Source organism: Schistocerca piceifrons, chromosome X, assembly GCF_021461385.2.
Source record: "Schistocerca piceifrons isolate TAMUIC-IGC-003096 chromosome X, iqSchPice1.1, whole genome shotgun sequence".
Taxonomy (NCBI): domain Eukaryota; kingdom Metazoa; phylum Arthropoda; class Insecta; order Orthoptera; family Acrididae; genus Schistocerca; species Schistocerca piceifrons.
Genome location: NC_060149.1, coordinates 13,677,553 through 13,697,560, shown reverse-complemented (window position 1 = coordinate 13,697,560; position 20,008 = coordinate 13,677,553). Strand labels below are relative to the sequence as shown.

The following is a 20,008-nucleotide window of genomic DNA, read 5'->3' as shown; positions in this document are numbered from 1 at the left end:
AGGGATAGATTTGCTTGGTGTCAAATTTGGAATGTTTATTACGAAGGCACTCAGCAAATTTGACATGCATCGTGGCACAGTTCACTGCTTGGCATCAGTGGAAATGCGAGGTTGGTCTGAAGAAGTGGCAAACAATGAAGGCATTGTCACTATGTTTTTTGACACTTAAGTATCGTCCAAGCATTGACAGTTTTTTAGCGAGTTTACTTACAGAATGATCATGGAATTCATGGGCAACTGTTGAGAAATGTCGTCGACATTGCCAAAGAAACAGTAAAGTTGTAATGTTTGTAAGAGCAGCATTCTCAGTGGCATAGCTGATGCAGCAAATTTTTTACTGAACAGCAAAGTCATGGCATGACATGGAAATTCAGAATCACCACTGTGGGAAATGGTGTAGCAGACTAGCAAAACAGCACAGAGATACTAATTCCACAGTACTTATTGGTTGTTGTTGTTGTGGTCTTCAGTCCTGAGACTGGTTTGATGCAGCTCTCCATGCTACTCTATCCTGTGCAAGCTTTTTCATCTCCCAGTACCTACTGCAACCTACATCCTTCTGAATCTGCTTAGTGTATTCATCTCTTGGTCTCCCTCTACGATTTTTACCCTCCATGCTGCCCTCCAATACTAAATTGGTGATCCCTTGATGCCTCAGAACATGTCCTACCAACCGATCCCTTCTTCTGGTCAAGTTGTGCCACAAACTTCTCTTCTCCCCAATCCTATTCAATACTTCCCCATTAGTTATGTGATCTACCCATCTAATCTTCAGCATTCTTCTGTAGCACCACATTTCGAAAGCTTCTATTCTCTTCTTGTCCAAACTATTTATCATCCATGTTTCACTTCCATACATGGCTACACTCCATACGAATACTTTCAGAAATGACTTCCTGACACTTAAATCAATACTGGATGTTAACAAATTTCTCTTCTTCAGAAACGCTTTCCTTGCCATTGCCAGCCTACATTTTATATCCTCTCTACTTCGACCATCATCAGTTATTTTGCTCCCCAAATAGCAAAACTCCTTTACTACTTTAAGTGCCTCATTTCCTAATCTAATTCCCTCAGCATCACCCGACTTAATTAGACTACATTCCATTATCCTTGTTTTGCTTTTGTTGATGTTCATCTTATATCCTCCTTTCAAGACACTGTCCATTCCATTCAACTGCTCTTCCAAGTCCTTTGCTGTCTCTGACAGAATTACAATGTCATCGGCGAACCTCAAAGTTTTTATTTCTTCTCCATGAATTTTAATGCCTACTCCGAATTTTTCTTTTGTTTCCTTTACTGCTTGCTCAATATACAGATTGAACAACATCGGGGAGAGGCTACAACCCTGTCTTACTCCCTTCCCAACCACTGCTTCCCTTTCATGTCCCTCGACTCTTATAACTGCCATCTGGTTTCTGTACAAATTGTAAATAGCCTTTCGCTCCCTGTATTTTACCCCTGCCACCTTCAGAATTTGAAAGAGAGTATTCCAGTTAACGTTGTCAAAAGCTTTCTCGAAGTCTACAAATGCTAGAAACGTAGGTTTGCCTTTCCTTAATCTTTCTTCTAAGATAAGTCGTAAGGTCAGTATTGCCTCACTTGTTCCAACATTTCTACGGAATCCAAACTGATCTTCCCCAAGGTTGGCTTCTACTAGTTTTTCCAATAGTCTGTAAAGAATTCGTGTTAGTATTTTGCAGCTGTGACTTATTAAACTGATAGTTCGGTAATTTTCACATCTCTCAACACCTGCTTTCTTTGGGATTGGAATTATTATATTCTTCTTGAAGTCTGAGAGTATTTCGCCTGTCTCATACATCTTGCTCACCAGATGGTAGAGTTTTGTCGGGACTGGCTCTCCCAAGGCTGTCAGTAGTTCCAATGGAATGTTGTCTACTCCGGGGGCCTTGTTTCGACTCAGGTCTTTCAGTGTTCTGTCAAACTCTTCACGCAGTATCATATCTCCCATTTCATCTTCATCTAAATCCTCTTCCATTTCCATAATATTGTCCTCAAGTACATCGCCCTTGTATAGACCCTCTATATACTCCTTCCACCTTTCTGCTTTCCCTTCTTTGCTTAGAACTGGGTTGCTATCTGAGCTCTTAATATTCATACAAGTGGTTCTCTTCTCTCCAAAGGTCTCTCTAATTTTCCTGTAGGCAGTATCTATCTTACCCCTAGTGAGATAGGCCACTACATCCTTACATTTGTCCTCTAGCCATCCCTGCTTAGACATTTTGCACTTCCTGTCGATCTCATTTTTGAGACGTTTGTATTCCTTTTTGCCTGCTTCATTTACTGCATTTTTATATTTTCTCCTTTCATCAATTAAATTCAATATTTCTTCTGTTACCCAAGGATTTCTACTAGCCCTTGTCTTTTTACCTACTTGATCCTCTGCTGCCTTCGCTACTTCATCCCTCAAAGCTACCCATTCTTCTTCTACTGTATTTCTTTCCCCCATTCCTGTCAATTGTTCCCTTATGCTCTCCCTGAAACTCTGTACAACCTCTGGTTGTTTCAGTTTATCCAGGTCCCATCTCCTTAAATTCCCACCTTTTTGCAGTTTCTTCAGTTTTAATCTACAGGTCATAACCAATAGATTGTGGTCAGAGTCCACATCTGCCCCTGGAAATGTCTTACAATTTAAAACCTGGTTCCTAAATCTCTGTCTTACCATTATATAATCTATCTGATACCTTTTAGTATCTCCAGGGTTCTTCCATGTATACAACCTTCATTCATGATTCTTAAACCAAGTGTTAGTTATGATTATGTTATGCTCTGTGCCAAATTCTACCAGGCAGCTTCCTCTTTCATTTCTTAGCCCCAATCCGTATTCACCTACTATGTTTCCTTCTCTCCCTTTTCCTACACTCGAATTCCAGTCACCCATGACTATTAAATTTTCATCTCCCTTCACAATCTGAATAATTTCTTTTATTTCATCATACATTTCTTCAATTTCTTCGTCATCAGCAGAGCCAGTTGGCATATAAACTTTTACTACTGTAGTAGGTGTGGGCTTCGTATCTGTCTTGGCCACAATAATGCGTTCACTATGCTGATTGTAGTAGCTTACCCGCATTCCTATTTTCCTATTCATTATTAAACCAACTCCTGCATAACCCCTATTTGATTTTGCGTTTATAACCCTGTAGTCACCTGACCAGAAATCTTGTTCCTCCTGCCACCGAACTTCACTAATTCCCACTATATCTAACTTCAACCTATCCATTTCCCTTTTTAAATTTTCTAACCTACCTGCCCGATTAAGGGATCTGACATTCCACGCTCCGATCCGTAGAACGCCAGTTTTCTTTCTCCTGATAATGACATCCTCTTGAGTAGTCCCCGCCCAGAGATCCGAATGGGGGACTATTTTACCTCCGGAATATTTTACCCAAGAGGACGCCATCATCATTTAATCATACAGTAAAGCTGCATGCCCTCGGGAAAAATTAACGGCTGTAGTTTCCCCTTGCTTTCAGCCGTTCGCAGTACCAGCACAGCAAGGCCGTTTTGGTTATTGTTACAAGGCCAGATCAGTCAATCATCCAGACTGTTGCCCTTGCAACTACTGAAAAGGCTGCTGCCCCTCTTCAGGAACCACACGTTTGTCTGGCCTCTCAACAGATACCCCTCCGTTGTGGTTGCACCTACGGTACGGCTATCTGTATCGCCGAGGCACGCAAGCCTCCCCACCAACGGCAAGGTCCATGGTTCATGGGGGGGGGGGGGGTAAGCAATATAAATCACTCGTGTAATCGTTACAAGTGTACAGAGCATACTGACCCTCACTGCCTCGCGGAGCAGTGATCCTCCATTTACTAAGTCAGAGACATTTCGCTGCCATAAGAAATACCAACAAAATAACAAAAAACAGCAACATGAGGTTACAAAAACAGCAACAACCAAAGAATCTGCTTTGACCCATGACATAATTGCACTGTTCCGTGATGTGTCAAGGCCCACAGCATTGTGTTGTGTGATGTCATTGATTCACAGTGGGTTCATTTTGGAGTGAAAGTGAAATAATGTTGTAGAATGAATGGTGTATGAAGTGGTGGTGTGCACTAGTGGTTTAATTATGTGGTAACGATTTGTTTTGGAGGTATGTTATTGTGTCATTTAGTGTGCAACAGTCACCATGAATTGTGGTTTATTCATCTCATAATGTACATAATATAAATCATTTGATTGAGATACAGGGAACACGTCAAAATTGCGGTAAAATTTCACCATGAACACAGAACACCTGATGTTAACAAACAGCATCACAATAATAATATAATTTCATCATATGTATATACAACTAAATTTAACATTTAATTACCCCTTGCTCAAAATATCATTTCATCCTCTAGGAATTATTCTATTGAATAGTAGCATTTCTCCCACAATATCTGCCGTAGCCTCATTTTTAAAATTTCTGGTTTTGTATTAAATATGTTTTTGCCCATTAGCTGGCCCGTATAGCATGGAGTCCATGCGTATAATTTCAACTGGTGTGGGGGTAGCATAAATTATTTTTATTTCTCATGTTATATGTGTGGTTAAAATGATTCTCCTCAAATAATTTTTGTTTGCTGTGTAGGAAGATTATAATGTCATAAATGTATATGGATGCAACAGTTAGGATTTGTAGTTTCTGAAATAATAGGTGAGAAGACATGTTTGCTTTGCAGTACACGTGTATATGACAAATTTTCTTTTGCAGTTTCAGTATTAAAGATACAATACTTGAGCTTCCCCAGAAGATTACACCATATCTAATAACAGACTCAAAATAATTCTTATAAGCAACTTTTCATGTACCCAAGTCAGTATTTTCACTGCAAATGGAAAACTGCATAATTTATTTTACAGGAAGTCAATATGTGTATTCCAGTTTAAGTTCTTGTACACAATTAGTCCCAGGAATTTTACTGTGTCAGCTTCTTTCATAAGTTGACTGTTATGTTGTATTTTAAGTTCCACACATTTTAAATGTTTGGTTTCGAAATGAACCATACAGAATTTTGCAATGTTTATCTTCAATCCATTTAAATGGAACCAGTTTTCTAAAATATCCAGTGTGCTTATGATGGAACTAAAGAGAAGTATCATTTGCAAACAAAACCGATGGGAAATTTATATTTGTGGGTAAGTCATTTACATGGAACAGCAAAAGGATTGGCCCCAGAATCGATCCTTGAGGCACACCTTTTGATACTATACTCCATTTAGAATAATAATCCACTGCATCTGAAGTGATAGTCACCCTTTGTTTTCTGTTGTGTAAGTATGAAGCGAGCCAATTTAGAGCACTGTACTTAATCCCGTACTTGTTTAGTTTGTAGATAAGCAAGTCATGGTTCACGGAGTCAAGTGCTTTTATGAGATCATGGACTTGCAACTTTACTCCTCTGATCCAATGATTTGCATATCTTTTCAGTAAAGTTATTCACTGTATCCGAAGTGTTTTTTCCTGGTTCAAACCCAAATTGGTTACTTTTAATAATATCTTTTTTACAATGAAATTATTGATCTGGTTTGCAGCTACTTTCTCTAACAATTTTGACATGACTGTAAGAACAGAAATAGACTGATAGTTTTCCATACCTTCCCTTGACCCTTTCTTGAACAGAGGTCTGGCTTCAGCATACTTCAAAACATCGGGAAAGCATCCCTGTTCAAACGATTGGTTGACTATTTTAGTTAGGGGAGTTGCTATTATGTCACACTGTTTTAGTAACTTTAGTGGGTATCCCATCCCACACGGCAGAGTTTTTATTTTTTAATGATAATATAACATCTTGCACAACCTTTATTGTGATTTTTTGAAATCCATAAGATACTCAGCTTCTTGGTGGAGTCCAAAGGGATGTACTTTACTCTGATACTCTGCTACATCAATATCTGACTTTGCCACATTTATGGAGAATTCATTTAAAGACACTGATATTTGAGTGGGGTTTTCAAGAAAGCTACTATCTACTTTAACCCTAGATATTTCATTGCTACTAACTTCAACACCTAACTCTGATTTCACAACAGACCACACTACTTTTGTTTTACTTTTACATTGTACAATGAACTTTTTGTTTGGCTGTCTTCACGACTTCTTAAAAATAGCTTTATAATGACACACATACCCAGCAAAACATCTGTTTTTATTATATTTCAGCTCATTGTGAAGCTTCCTCTTCCTGGAACTAGAAATTTTTATACCCTGAGTTATCCATTTAAGTTTATTAGTCGTTTTGTTACATGTGGTTGTAAGTGGAAAAGTTTCATTAAATATTTCAACACAGGCTACTTAAAAAATTATTTAAGTTACTATTACACAAAGTACAGCTATTGTAAGTCTATTCAGCCTCACTTAACTTATTTCTAAATGTAACTGAATTTGTTTCATTGAAGTTCCTTTTACCCTGCTTCCAGGATAGTGATCAGCAGAATCCTAAATAGGAGGTCGGTGGAGGCAGTTATATCAATCGAATCAATTGCAGAATTAATGAGTGTTGTGACAGACTAGGTGCAATATTTATAAACTCAAATAAGTTTTTGGGCAAGGTATGTCTAGCCAAGAATGGACTGCATCTAAACAGACTAGGATCGATGACCTTCAGCAAAATGTTTATGGATGTTTGTAAAATCATTAAAACTAAGGGAAACTAATATTTACTGGAGGGGATGTAAAATAAAAATACCTGTTAGCTGAAAAGAAACTGCTAAAGAGTGTCTAAAAAAATGTATGCTAAATACCATTAAAACAAGCAAAAGTTCTTATTTGATGCACTGAAATATAAACGGCTCAAGTTCTAAATCTTCCAGCAGCCTAAGCTACAAACTCAACGAGTTACAAATTCTTCTCTCAGAATGTAAAAACATAAAAATTATTTGTTTAAATGAACACTGTCTTAGCTCTAATACAATAAATATTTTATATAAAAAATGAAAACTCCAATGTTGCAACCAGCTATTGCAGGGAGAAAAAATCTCATGGAGGTTGCTGCATACTCTTGGACTCTTCTATAAGCTATGAAGTGAAAACAGATTTTAATTCTTTAAATAACAATTATGTCGTGTGACGAGGGCCTCCCGACGGGTAGACCGCTCGCCTGGTGCAAGTCTTTTGATCTGACGCCACTTCAGCGACTTGCACGCCTATGGGGATGAAATGATGATTATGATTAGGACAACACAACACCCAGTCCCTGAGTGGAGAAAATCTCTGACCCAGCCAGGAATCAAACCTGGGCCATTAGGATTGACAGTCTGTCAGAAATTCCAGTGCTTTGTAGATAAACTAAAGAAAGAAAAGAAGAAAAAAGTTGTAATAGCAGGAGATTTTAATAAACACTGCAAATGACAAAGAATCAACAACATTTATTGATTCAATTAAAAAGCCTGGGTTTAAACTAAATTTTTCGGAGTTCACCAGAGAAAGTATTCACTCAGCAACATACATCGACAACACTGTAAGAAATTACTACTTTGATAATGTAGATAAATTCTGTCTACACTTAGAACTTTCTGATCACTCAGCCTTATTTGTCTCACTGCCAAAATATGATAAACATAATATAAGAAAAACATATCAAAAGAAGTTTCAGTAAAACAAATATTGAAATATTCTATGAGAAACTAATATTCTATGGGAAACTAATCCACCTAAAGGCAGCATGTCACACCAGGGGCACATGTCCATGTTCACAAAGGACATGGTCAGTAATACAGGTGTGTCCAGTGGAGAGAGACTGAAGAAACTGTGGTGGAGCTCACAGGCACTTAGCACCTTCCAGCAAGCTACTCGCTTACCTCCTGTACTAGCTGACAGATTCATCAAACTGCTGTGGTAATAACTTGGTTTCTGTACACTCCTGATATTCTTTGTAATTATGCTAGTGATAAACTCTCGTTATGAACTCATTCTAAGTGAGAAGTGAACTGCTTAACCTACAATTACGTTGCTGATCAAAGGACTGTACTTCTGTGTTTTTGTACAGTTCACTGCTTCAAAAAAGTGTGGCCTTGTGCCAACAAATGAATCAGAGCATAAAGCATTATTATTCATGTCCATTACAAAGTATTTCAAAATTCATAAACTTTCATCCAACAGCACAAAACGGGAATATATTTCAAAATGATGTCAAGTAAGATGAGAATGATACACGACTCGAAAGTGCTCTGAAAGGTTTAGAAAACATTGCAGAAGTAAAAAGGGAGATGAAGGAAGATACAGAACTCGTAAGTGCCATAAGAATCTGTCTTATAGAATTGATAACTGCTCAACACGACATGAAAAATGAAAATGAGAAGGTTAGAGGAAGACAAACAGATAACATAAGGAAAGGGCTTCTCTACAGGACAATTGACGACATCCATTCCTCCATGCACTAACAGGAGACAGGCAATGCTTATTAACAGAACAAATAGTGACACCCTGATACACAGAAACAAACTAGCGACAGCTGGCATCAACATACATCTCCTGCTTATGTGGCTGTGCCAATGCAGGCAATGCCCATACAACACAAAACCACGATCGTTGAAAAAGATGGCATAAGAGACATAAAAAGGGTCATGCTATTTATAAAGGATTTTATATCAAAGAAGTTAAATGTAATAATAGAAGAGAAAGTAAAAGTGTAAACCAAAATATGGTGGCAACACATTTAACAACTCAAAATGAAAACAGACACACAACAAAAACGAGGACAATAATCACTGAACAGCAGAGAGCACGTCAGCAAACAACAGCACAAACACACAAAGTAGCAAAAGAAATACCAATCAAGTAAAATCTATCATTGAGACCAGAGCAGATGAAAACAATGATCTTGAATCTGCAGAAAGAAGGGACTGTATCTAGACAGCCTAAAGAGGAACAACACTTCAGAAAAGGTTAGAAGCTACCTACAGAGAAAAGGAATTGAAGATGATATAAAATGTGAAGAACCACACATGCAAGCAGTCAAAAGGGCATTCAAAATGGGGTTTCCATTCAGATTTCTCAAGGATATAGAACAATTAGAATCTTGGCCACAAGGAGTAAGAATAAGGGGATTTCATTTTCTGACAACACACAACAGTGAAGGAGCAGAACTGCAATACACACACAAATATTCTCTCACGAAACATCAAAAGGTTAAGAAAAGTGATGTTATTTATACCGACAGTCAGTAGCAAACTATGACATCATCGTCCTCACAGAAACTTTTTACCAGAAGATTTTACTATAAAAGGATACTACGGACTTCACTCTTTTGCACCCCAAATCGCAGGCAGACCAGCAGAAGCTTCCTCCCGCTTCCTCAAACCATGCCTAAAATCAATAAATGGAAATGTCGTGTAGCTAGGGCCTCCCGTCGGGTAGACCGTTCGCCTGGTGCAGGTCTTTTGATTTGACGCCACTTCGGCGACCTGCGCGTCGATGGGGATGAAATGATGATGATTAGGACAACACAACACCCAGTCCCTGAGCGGAGAAAATTTCCAACCCAGCCGGGAATCGAACCCGGGCCCTTAGGATTGACAGTCTGTCACGCTGACCACTCAGCTACCGGGGCGGACAAATCAATAAATGAAGCAATATGAGATGAAAACACTATTATTGTTAAAATAAATCATGTTGCACTAATAGGCATGTATCACAATCACAGATGATGGTAGAAGATGAAATTTTAAGAGTAACAAATGTATTAACACAAAGATTGACCAAAGAGTAGTTTTTGCAGGTGATCTCAACCCAAGAACAGACCAACCAAACACTAAAACAGTTACGATCTTGAAAACGCTACGAGGAGGAAGACAAAGCCTCATCAACAAACTTGACCCAAAAACCTAAATAGCACCACATAGAAGAGGTGGTTAGATGACGCGCAGAATACACTCAAAGAGACCCATTTGCACTGCTCAAAAAATCAATACCACCAGAAATAAAAGGAATTTCAATGGACACATGGGAAAACTATTCTCAAGTCATCTTAAACCTCCAACACAAGGAAGCAGCCTATGAATACAGTACAACGGAAACAACAGAAAGTCAAACCCCAATAACAAGACAAGAAATACGCCAAGTGAAAAAGAAAAAAGCCTTCACGACCAGTGTGTGTGTGTGTGTGTGTGTGTGTGTGTGTGTAGAACACACCAAGGAATCCTATCACATGATGGAAGACTACTGGTCAGAACTATTCAACAACTGCTTGAGCACAGAAAAAAAACACCAGAACAATGGAGAACATCAACAATCCAAATTCTTTTCAAAGGTAAAGGAGAAACCTGCAACCCAGACTCTTACAGTGGCATAGGCCTCGAAAATACATTTTACAAAATTTTCATGGAAATATTAATCAGCAGGTTTACTGCTGAAGTAGATGCCCAAATGCCACAAAACCATTTTGGTTTCAGAAAGAAAGGATGCCATCTACATGCAGTGAACTGCTTAAAGGAGCAAGGGCAAGACTCACTAAGGTACCAAAGGAAAAAATATTTTTTAGTCTTTATGGACTATAGCAAAGCCTTTGACAGTTAACAGAGAAAGACTTATCTGAAAACTAAGCCTGTTAACTGGTGACACAAACCAAATAACAAAAGTACTTCCAGACATCCTAATAATATACAACTACATCCAAATGTCTGACAATATCACCATACTCAAGAATCTAGCACAAACACATTGATCAGTCTGACACTGTTCAACATCAGGACAGCAGACATCATAAAGATTATCACAGACAGCCCAGCAACACTCACGCTTTCTGTGGACAACATGGTAATAGGTTCACAAAATGATGAAGAGCCACAAAAGGCGCTAAACAGACCCACATCTGTGGGAAATGACCTACAAATAAACTACACCAAATGCAAACAGATGATTTTTCACAATAGGTAGTAAACTCATACCAAAAGACATGCTGGCCCTTCAAAACAAAACAGTCACTCTGCAAACAACACTGACATCATTCAACATCCATGTGAAAGAAAGAGCCACAGCAGCAACAAAAGCAATTTACAACATCCAACTGCCTCAAAAACTCTCAATAAAAATGGCAATGAAACTTTAAAATGGCCAAAGCAACTTACAGGATCCACATAATCCTTGACAAACTAAGTCATTGACATAGTAATACTAGAGAAAGTCAAAGCCTACTATATGAAATTAATTGTGACAATCAGGAAGACAGCAACTTCAGGACTTGTTTACATCTTAATGAAAGAAGACACCAGAATGCAGATGCTGCTCCTCACCATCAAGGACTATGGGAGCCGACACCAAATACTCATATAAAAACACAACTCTTTCTGGAACCACATCTATTCAATTGACACCATAATGACAACAGAGGAAACGATAAGCAACACATTGATTCCATCACAAATTCTGCCGCAACAAGAGACTCCACCAGCCAAACGAAGCATGTGTGAACTGTGCAATGAACAATTTGAAAGATATCGTGCAAAAAACTACAGAAAAACAACAGTGCAAATAATAAAACTAAGACTAAAGTAATGTAACTCAGCTTTGTATTTGCACACTGAGCACATTTTCATTAATAAAAATTTCAAAATTTTATCTGGAGTAACTGTCACATTGTGAACTTAACTTTAAACGCACATTAAATTACAACATTATTATTTGTTGCAGACATCTGCGTGGCTAAGCCCTATAAGAGTTTCTGCATACATAGTAAATTCTTAATAACTGTACTGATCAAGCCACACTTCATCTCAACGAAAACTCTGGTCAACTGGTACTACTATTTTTTTTTTTTACACAGCACAGTATCAATGATATTTTCTTTAAGGAAAATAAATATCATGCCAACTCTTTCATTACAACACTGTTCTAAATTCCATTTGTGACAACTGCACTAAAAGACTGTTCAAAAATAAAAATTCAGAAGCACCTGTGGATTTCTGCGTTCACTTTCATGCCTGATTATTTTGAAGCAAAGGTGAAACACTACATAAGAGATTAGATGGAGGAGCAACGAAACACAGCCACTGAATTTCTAACTTTACTTTGATCAAGAAATAAAATTAGTTCTTGTGAAAGCCATGTTTGTTACAGAATGTGCCAGTAATTTGATTACTATGATCACTTTCAGAGTGTTCAAAATATGCTACTTTGAACTAACTATATTTCAAGCTAGAACATCTTTAAGATGACTTCACTACTGTGGGAAAGTACGTTTTGCTGACTAAACAAGCAAAATAAATGAAAAAAATACAAATACTTCAGGCAAAGATCAAAGAAATAATCCAAGTAAGTTTTTAACAACCCTAGGTTCCTGATTCAATCACAAGACAATAAGCATGGACTATCATTGACACCATGGTAAAGTGTCTTGTATACACCAGGAATGGCAGGTATCAACAGCCTCAATATCTTGTAGGGATTCAAATTTCTTCACAATTTAGTGGAAAAACAAACTTCTATGACACCAGGAAATGTTGACATTGTAAAATATTTACACGCAACAAAACTATAATGTGACAATTTGCAGTTGTGGCAATCAAGCCGATTTTGTTTTTGTATTCAAATGTACACAGAAAAGACAGTAACCAGCTATTTTTCCACTATAGTGGATTGTTGATAGGTGGGTAATTACGACCACATTCTCATCCGCACAATTGTTCAGTAGTGTTCAGCAGAGAAACTATTTGCCTCTAATTGTTATTTTTCTTTAATTATTTAGGTTTGTCAAGTTAGACAAATATCATGTCGTGTGCATTGTCTAGTAAATACAATGTAAATAATATATCCATTTTTCATGTCAATCTAAAACTAAAAAGAAAACCATCCTTTCCTGTCCATACTTGTTCCTTGCTTGAATATTTTATGCTGTTTGTACAGAATATTCCAGTCCTACATTCATGTTATCTTTCAACTAATGCACATCAGTTTACATTTTTTCCTCTTGCAACCCATTCATGAAGTCCTGCTATAGTGGCACAAATTGTCTGAAAATCTACACATTTTATTTTCTAAAAGTAATAGCTCACCATTCAAAGTAGTGCGTTTCAACAAGGTTGCCAACATCACTGAAGGTGTGTTTATTGTGAAGTTCCACAGGCCTTTCCTGTGGTTCAAGAGATTTAATGTTTTTCACTTTACAGATACCTGTATTCACCCCACTGCCATTGTTTAGCATTTTCAACCTACAATTTCTGTTTCATTAGATAAAGTAATTGCTTCTAAGTTTACAATACTGCTTCTGCTGTAGTATGCCTACTGGATGAATTGTCAACTTTATATTACTGTTTATGAAATTGTCTCTTTATTCTCCTTGTCTCTAGTATGTGGCAGGGTATTTCTATGAATTTACGTGTCCAGCACATATGTCACTAGCGATTTTTTATGGCTCATGAGCGATGGCCACTAAATTTTAAAACAGAGCTAAAATGTTAGATTTGTTTATATGGTTTTGCAATACAACTGTTGTTAATTTCATGTTTATTATTCTACCTCCTAATTCTCATCATAACAACAATTCATTGTATCCAAATCTTACAAAGCAAAAAGTGACCAGCCAAGATTAACCTCCTAAAGTAACTATTACTGACACAAAACTTAACCTACATTTTTCTAGGTAATTTTATGCTTTTTTGAAAATATATTGCTTTGGCAATTCATTCCTGTGTTTATCTTTAAACTCTAAGGAGATACTGTAGGTGAAGTGGATGAAAGGTATCATCCCGAGGTAACTCGGGCTCATCAAAAATCTCTGCAAATAATTGTTACTACACATTTATTAGAAACATGAAAATTTTTGATTTTAATATACAGATAGATGGTAGGTAAGATATACATATGAGAACCACACTCTAGAATGGTATCAGAAATTGTTTTGTGTACAGTACATTCTGAAGCATGGTGTAACACACAAGAGGACCTGGCACTGAGGGCAGTAGTCTCTTGTTTCCCCTCCAGATGCACCTCCTACACGTATCCTGCTTCTTGGAGCGAACTCTTGCCTTGCTTTCTGGGTACTGGATACAATGCCATTCTCTGATTAGCTTGAGCCACTCCTCCCATTGTGTCGCCGTAGTCAAGCACAAGCTTTGGTTTCATTATTTCCTTTGAATTCTTCTCAGTCTCCACCATACCTGTAATGTGGATAGCTGAAAGAAGAACCACATCTTTCTTGTTCTCCTGTTTCAATGCTAGAACTTTTCCTTGCCTTTCAGCTGCAGTTACCCCCTTTTGTAATTTTTTATTTCAGAGAGATCGTGGCATCTCTTTTTGGGTCATTTTTACTGTTCTGTGACTATCAGTGAATTTAAAAATTAGAAAATCCACTAACTGTGGGGATGTGTAAAAGTTATCTGTCATCAGACAGTAGCCTTGCTTTAGGAGTGGTTTTAAAAGTGTCAAAACAACTTGTGATGACACAGGAAAATCTGTGAAGTCTGCATCCAACTCCGTCCCTCTTCCTGTGTAAGTAATCAGGACCACACATATCCACTAACTGATTCACAGAGCACGTACTGTACCCAACCCAGTTCACCCTTGTACAAAAGCAAATTTTTAGCAATCATAATTTCAGGAATATATGAAGTTCTCAATTTATTTTCAAGGTGCTGGTAAACTGACCAAATTTTGTTCAGCTTAGGATTTGGACAATTTGAGGCATTATACACTTTTTCATCATGAAAATGAAGATACTTTTTGATTCAGCAAAACCTCTTCCAACACATTATGTCATTGAAAAATGGAATTGATATGCTAGCCCACTGCAACCAGTACATCTGCAATTCAGGGTTCTGAACACTTTGTAAAAGGGTCAGAGCAAGGAAAATTTAAAGTTCTTCACATGATGGTAGCAAAACATTGGAGCTGCTGGTTGAAACACGTTGGCTGATATATTTAACTGTTTCCACCTGTATCATTTTCATCAAATCCCTATAAAATAAGTGTTCAAATATTCAATTTCGTCATCGGAAAAGGAATCGTACCGCGAGGATTTTCAGCAAACGGAAATCTTGTAAAGCGCAATCAGTATTTGTATCAACAACATGCCACACTCTCAGCTGAGACCAATCTATATCTGTGTGTTCCTCACGTTCTTCCTCACTTGATTAATGTTCAAAGAGCCATCACCAAATTCTGAAACAAGAATGTCTTCCTATTGCTCTTCCTCATTGGAATAATCACTATTCACTTTAGAAGACTGCAGGCAGATGTAACACTGCAAAAACTGCTCCAAAATACTACAAAACAACATGGTAATGTTTCAACAACTTCATGAGGGGGGGAAAAAGTTAAACTACGAAAAAATGCTAACTAGTGACAGCGAAAGGAACTACAAAAGTTATAATCTGGATGCTGGTGCAGAGACATGCAAAATTTGAAGGCCCGAGTTATCTCAGGATTATATTACTCAGCAAAACAGTTTAACCTTAGTCATCACAGGATAATCAGTTAGGAGGTATTTAAACCATTATTCATAGTCTGCTTGATACTTTCCACTTCCTCCATCTGCTTATCCCACAGCTCACTTTAAAATTTAGGTAACATCATTATAATGTATAACAAATTTGACTGCAGAGAAGCAAGCACCTCTCACTTGTTCTGCTATTAGCTCTCTACTGATAATATTTTTAACCATCACATTCCATCCACTTGTAATTTCCCCTTATGTGTGCCTTTCAGAAATATTTCTCCTTTAGCAATATGATACCTAATGTACATACTGTCCCCACTCTTGGTAACATACACATTTTGAATACAAGCAGTCTTCTTTGTAATAATGTGTTAAATGATATACATGCCTTTCCTGTATGTCTCTATGGAAATATGGGTCTTTCTGAGAAAGCCATTGAATAATTTCAATGAAAACTAAATTGTTTCATTTTTCATAAAGCACAGTTCCCACCTTTATTTTTATATCCCTCTGCAGAATAAAAATACTCAATTTCTTGCCATTGCATTTAAGAACATCCACTGTATTTTGTTTGTTAAGAGATGGTTAAAAGATACATGGTCCCCAAATTGTGGAAGTAATTATCCAATATCTGTAAATTCATTTCTCTATTTACGAGGGTTAAACGAAAAGTAATGCCTCCACCTTCGTTAATTGGGTTTGGATGGGAATATTTTAATAAATCAAATGCATAAATAATCTTTAGAATGTGATCTTTAATTACCAATATTCACTTTTCTACATAATCACCTTCAATTGTCCTTGGGTGGCTGAATGGATTTGTTCCACATCACATAACAAATTTGATGGTGGGTACCATATACTAAGTAAACTTTTAGAATTAGAATCTTTTAGGCCCAATGTAAGAATAGTACTAAGTCCAACTCTTTTCAGCAGTCTAGTCCAGACGAGAAAATTGTCATCACCTTCATCATGTCAAGATATTAGCTCCCACCAAAAAGAAATAACATTTGCGTCACACCTGATACCAGGATCTTTGATTGGCAATGCATAACCGAACACCTGTTTTAGGAAAACTCTTGGTAAACTGTAAGTGCAAAATATGTATTATGATTACAGAGTCAGTGTTTTACATATCTGTTAGATCTTTGCAACAGTGAAACCATGTTTATTAATTACAACACGTAGGTGCTATTTCATAAGAACATAAAGAAAAATATATCTTTATCAAGCAGCTGACATGCACTTGTTAGTTAATACAGCTTATTCTTCTAAAATTAATTCTCCCCCCCCCCCCCCCCCACACACACACACACACACACACACACACACACACACACACACACACACACACACAGAGAGAGAGAGAGCGAGAGAGAGAGAGAGAGAGAGAGAGAGAGAGAGAGAGAGAGAGAGAGAGAGAGAGAGAGAGTGTTTTCACACCTGTTATTTCATCATAGTTATTCCTGTTCACACTGCTGCACGTAAATTTGAGGTATAAAGGCAGAAGTGCTTACTGCTGCTATTTTAGTATGCAGCTGAGTGAGATGTGACTGTAATACGTGAAGAGATGTAGCTGCTTCTTGAAGTTGTACCTGCGATCTGAGAAGTTGTTGGTTTGTCAAGTTCAGATCTCTGCCTGCACTTGTGAGAGTGCTGTATGCAAACTCTGATATATTCTTATAGAGTGAAATGTTACGTTCACCTGAAACAGTAAATTTTCAAGCATTGTGCTGTAAATTTTATTACACTCAATTCTACAAAATTAATTTTTTTACTATCAGTCAATACTTGTCCCTTCAGAATTCATCTTTCTGTAATTATGTTATCACTGGCTGCATTTCCTTTAACCCAACATCAAATGTCAACTGAAATATTCTACATTTACAAAACTGTTTTTTGTAATAACTAATATTGTCCACAACCTTGTGAGCCTACAGCCACAGTTATAAAATTTATCAATATAACAATGCAATGACTAACATGAAATTATAGAATATTTTCCCTAAATGCCATTTCACATCTGAACAGAGTTTCTTTATGAATGCAGATGGTACAATTTAAATGTTGTTACATGAACAACAGCCTAACAGGTAATAATGACAAGGGTAACGAAATACACAGTATGGTACTTGGAAGCTGCTCACAATTCACACACAATTTTAAAAATGTTGAAGGATAACCAATATATTTTAAGAGATAAAAACTTTTGTCCATGGGTGAAGCATTTCACAATTAAGAGTTTCCATCTAGACATTTTAAAATTCAGAACAAAGATCAAAAAATATATAAAAATAAGAAACCAGGTTGAGTTCAGGCGACATTTTACTTTTTTCATAGTATGTTGATAGGCAAGGCCTACATTTGCGACTTGACATCTTTATGGGCAGCACTAAAGTGTTGCACGGAAAACACTAAATGGCATGATTCTGTTGCAAAGTGAGCCAATTGAAGCACGTGGGTCTCTTCAGATATTGGGAGAGCTAAGGCTGTGGTGATGCATTTGGTATCTCTCACGCCATGAAAAGTATTCCAGCAACTGATAGTAGATACAATTAAATCTACATTGTCATACGTATTGACACCATGTTACACTTGGGCAAGCTCTTCAGTATGGTAGACAACTCCAGCTGTTGAGCCTTTTTACTTACAAGCGCACTTAACAACCGCAAATAGGAACTCAATAAAATGAGAGTATCTCCATTATATCAAAACCAGATCAGTGATGTTACTTTTTCTACTCGCATTAGAGAACAGGACAGGAAATTCAGGAAAGATAGTCTGCTTGTAAACTGAAAAGCGAGCAGCAATCACGGTAGGGGGAAGTTACCTTTCCTATAAGAATCCTGCAGCTGCTGCCGCCGCCGCTGTACAGGATCACTTAAGAACCAACTTATGTAGATGTTGTCCATGTGTGTTTCTTGCATTAGTATTATTAGTAACTCTTGTCTGTATTCCATGTACTGTTAGCGCACTTTTGTAGAAAATAACTCACCGGACACGTATGTGCACTATGTTGCCAGTGATTCGTAAGGCGCATGGCAGAAGGCTTGGTATAACTTTGTGAAACACCTGGTAGTTGCTTCTTGTGGTTTAGTGGGATAGATATGAATGGGGAGTCGCCTGCTTGCTGTTTTGTTTGCAGGCCTATCCAGGATGGAACTGCACAAAAACAATCTGGCAACCTTCACTCACATTTCTACCCTCCACTCTGTTGCAACCCCAGAACACAATTTATCTCTTAATCTGTGTCCTACTGCACTTAGATGTGGCACACACTGAATATTTGTTTTAACCTATTTTATTTAAAAATAAACAATTTTATACCATCAATAATATTTGTAATAATCTGTTTTTTGCATCCACTGTAATGCAGGAACTGGATTTTTGGTATGTTTTTCATGGCACTCCCTCCTACCACTGCAAAATAAAAAATTAAAAAAAAAAGTAGTTATATGAATTTTTTCTGCTAATTTCCCTCATTGACTGGACTATGTTACCTGCTCTGTTTATAATTATTTAAAATATAACAATGCAATCACAAATCACATGCACTTATATTGTGTATTGCAGACTGTCTAGTAATGATCATTGGATACAGATGTGGCTCTCTGCAGTCCATACATAAATTCCAGGAATGTTCCCACCAACATTTACAAAAGCTGGCATTAATTTTGGGTATTTGTTTACATTTTTCTACCTTAAGGCCTCAAGTGAATGCCTTTTGCAAATGCCAGAAATTATAATACTAAAAGAATTGGAACTAACAACAGTGTCACATAATGAACTTATCATATTACATCTGTTTTATAAATATACACTATGTGATCAAAAGTATCCGGACACCCCCAAAAACATATATTTTTCATATTAGGTGCATTGTGCTGCCACCTACTGCCAGCTACTCCACATCAGCAACCTCAGTAGTCATTAGACATGGTGAGAGCAGAATGGGGCACTCTGCGGAACTCATGGTCTATAAACGTGGTCAGGTGATCGAGTGTCAGTTGTGTCTTATGTCTGTATGCGAGAGTTCCACACACCTAAACATCCCTATGTCCACTGTTTCCGATGTGATAGTGAAGAGGAAACGTGTAGGGACATGTACAGCTCAAAAGCGTACAGGCTGACCTCCTTTGAAGACTAACAGAGACTGCCGACAGTTGAAGAGGGTCGTATTGTGTAATAGGCAGACATCTATCCACACCCTCACACGGGAATTCCAAACTGCATCAGGATCCACTGCAAGTACTATGAAAGTTAGACAGGAGGTGAGAAAGCTTGGATTTCATGGTTGAGTGGCTGCTCATAAGCCACACATCATGCCAGTAAATGCCAAACAATGCCTCACTTAGTGTAAGCAGCGTAAACATTGGATGATTAAATATTGGAAAAACCATGTGTGGAGTGATGAATCACCGTACACAACGTGGTGATCCAATGGCAGGGTGTGGGTATGGCGAATGCCCAGTGAACATTATCTGCCAGCGTGTGTAGTGCCAACAGTAAAATTCGGAGGTGGTGGTGCTATGGTGTGGTGGTGTTTTTCAGGGAGGGGGCTTGCATCTCTTGTTGTTTTGCATGACACAATCACAGCAAAGGCCTACACTAATGTTTTAAGCACC

General features: G+C 37.6%; 1 protein-coding gene across 3 annotated transcripts in view; it reads right to left on the bottom strand.

Moving 5' to 3' along the window:
* Positions 1 to 13,731: 13,731 nt before the first annotated feature.
* Positions 13,732 to 20,008, bottom strand: part of LOC124723227 (biogenesis of lysosome-related organelles complex 1 subunit 3) — a 55,706-nt gene continuing 49,429 nt past the window's right edge. The window contains exons 4-5 of one of the 3 annotated variants that reach the window (XM_047248418.1): positions 16,827 to 17,088; positions 13,732 to 14,106 (exon numbers count right to left, since the gene is read on the bottom strand). In XM_047248418.1, the coding sequence (XP_047104374.1) occupies positions 16,844 to 17,088 (245 nt within the window). In that variant the 3' untranslated portion in view covers positions 13,732 to 14,106; positions 16,827 to 16,843. Of the gene's footprint in view, positions 14,107 to 16,118; positions 16,743 to 16,786; positions 17,089 to 20,008 lie in introns of those variants that run through there. The other 2 variants (XR_007006549.1, XM_047248417.1) reach the window with 2 other exon arrangements.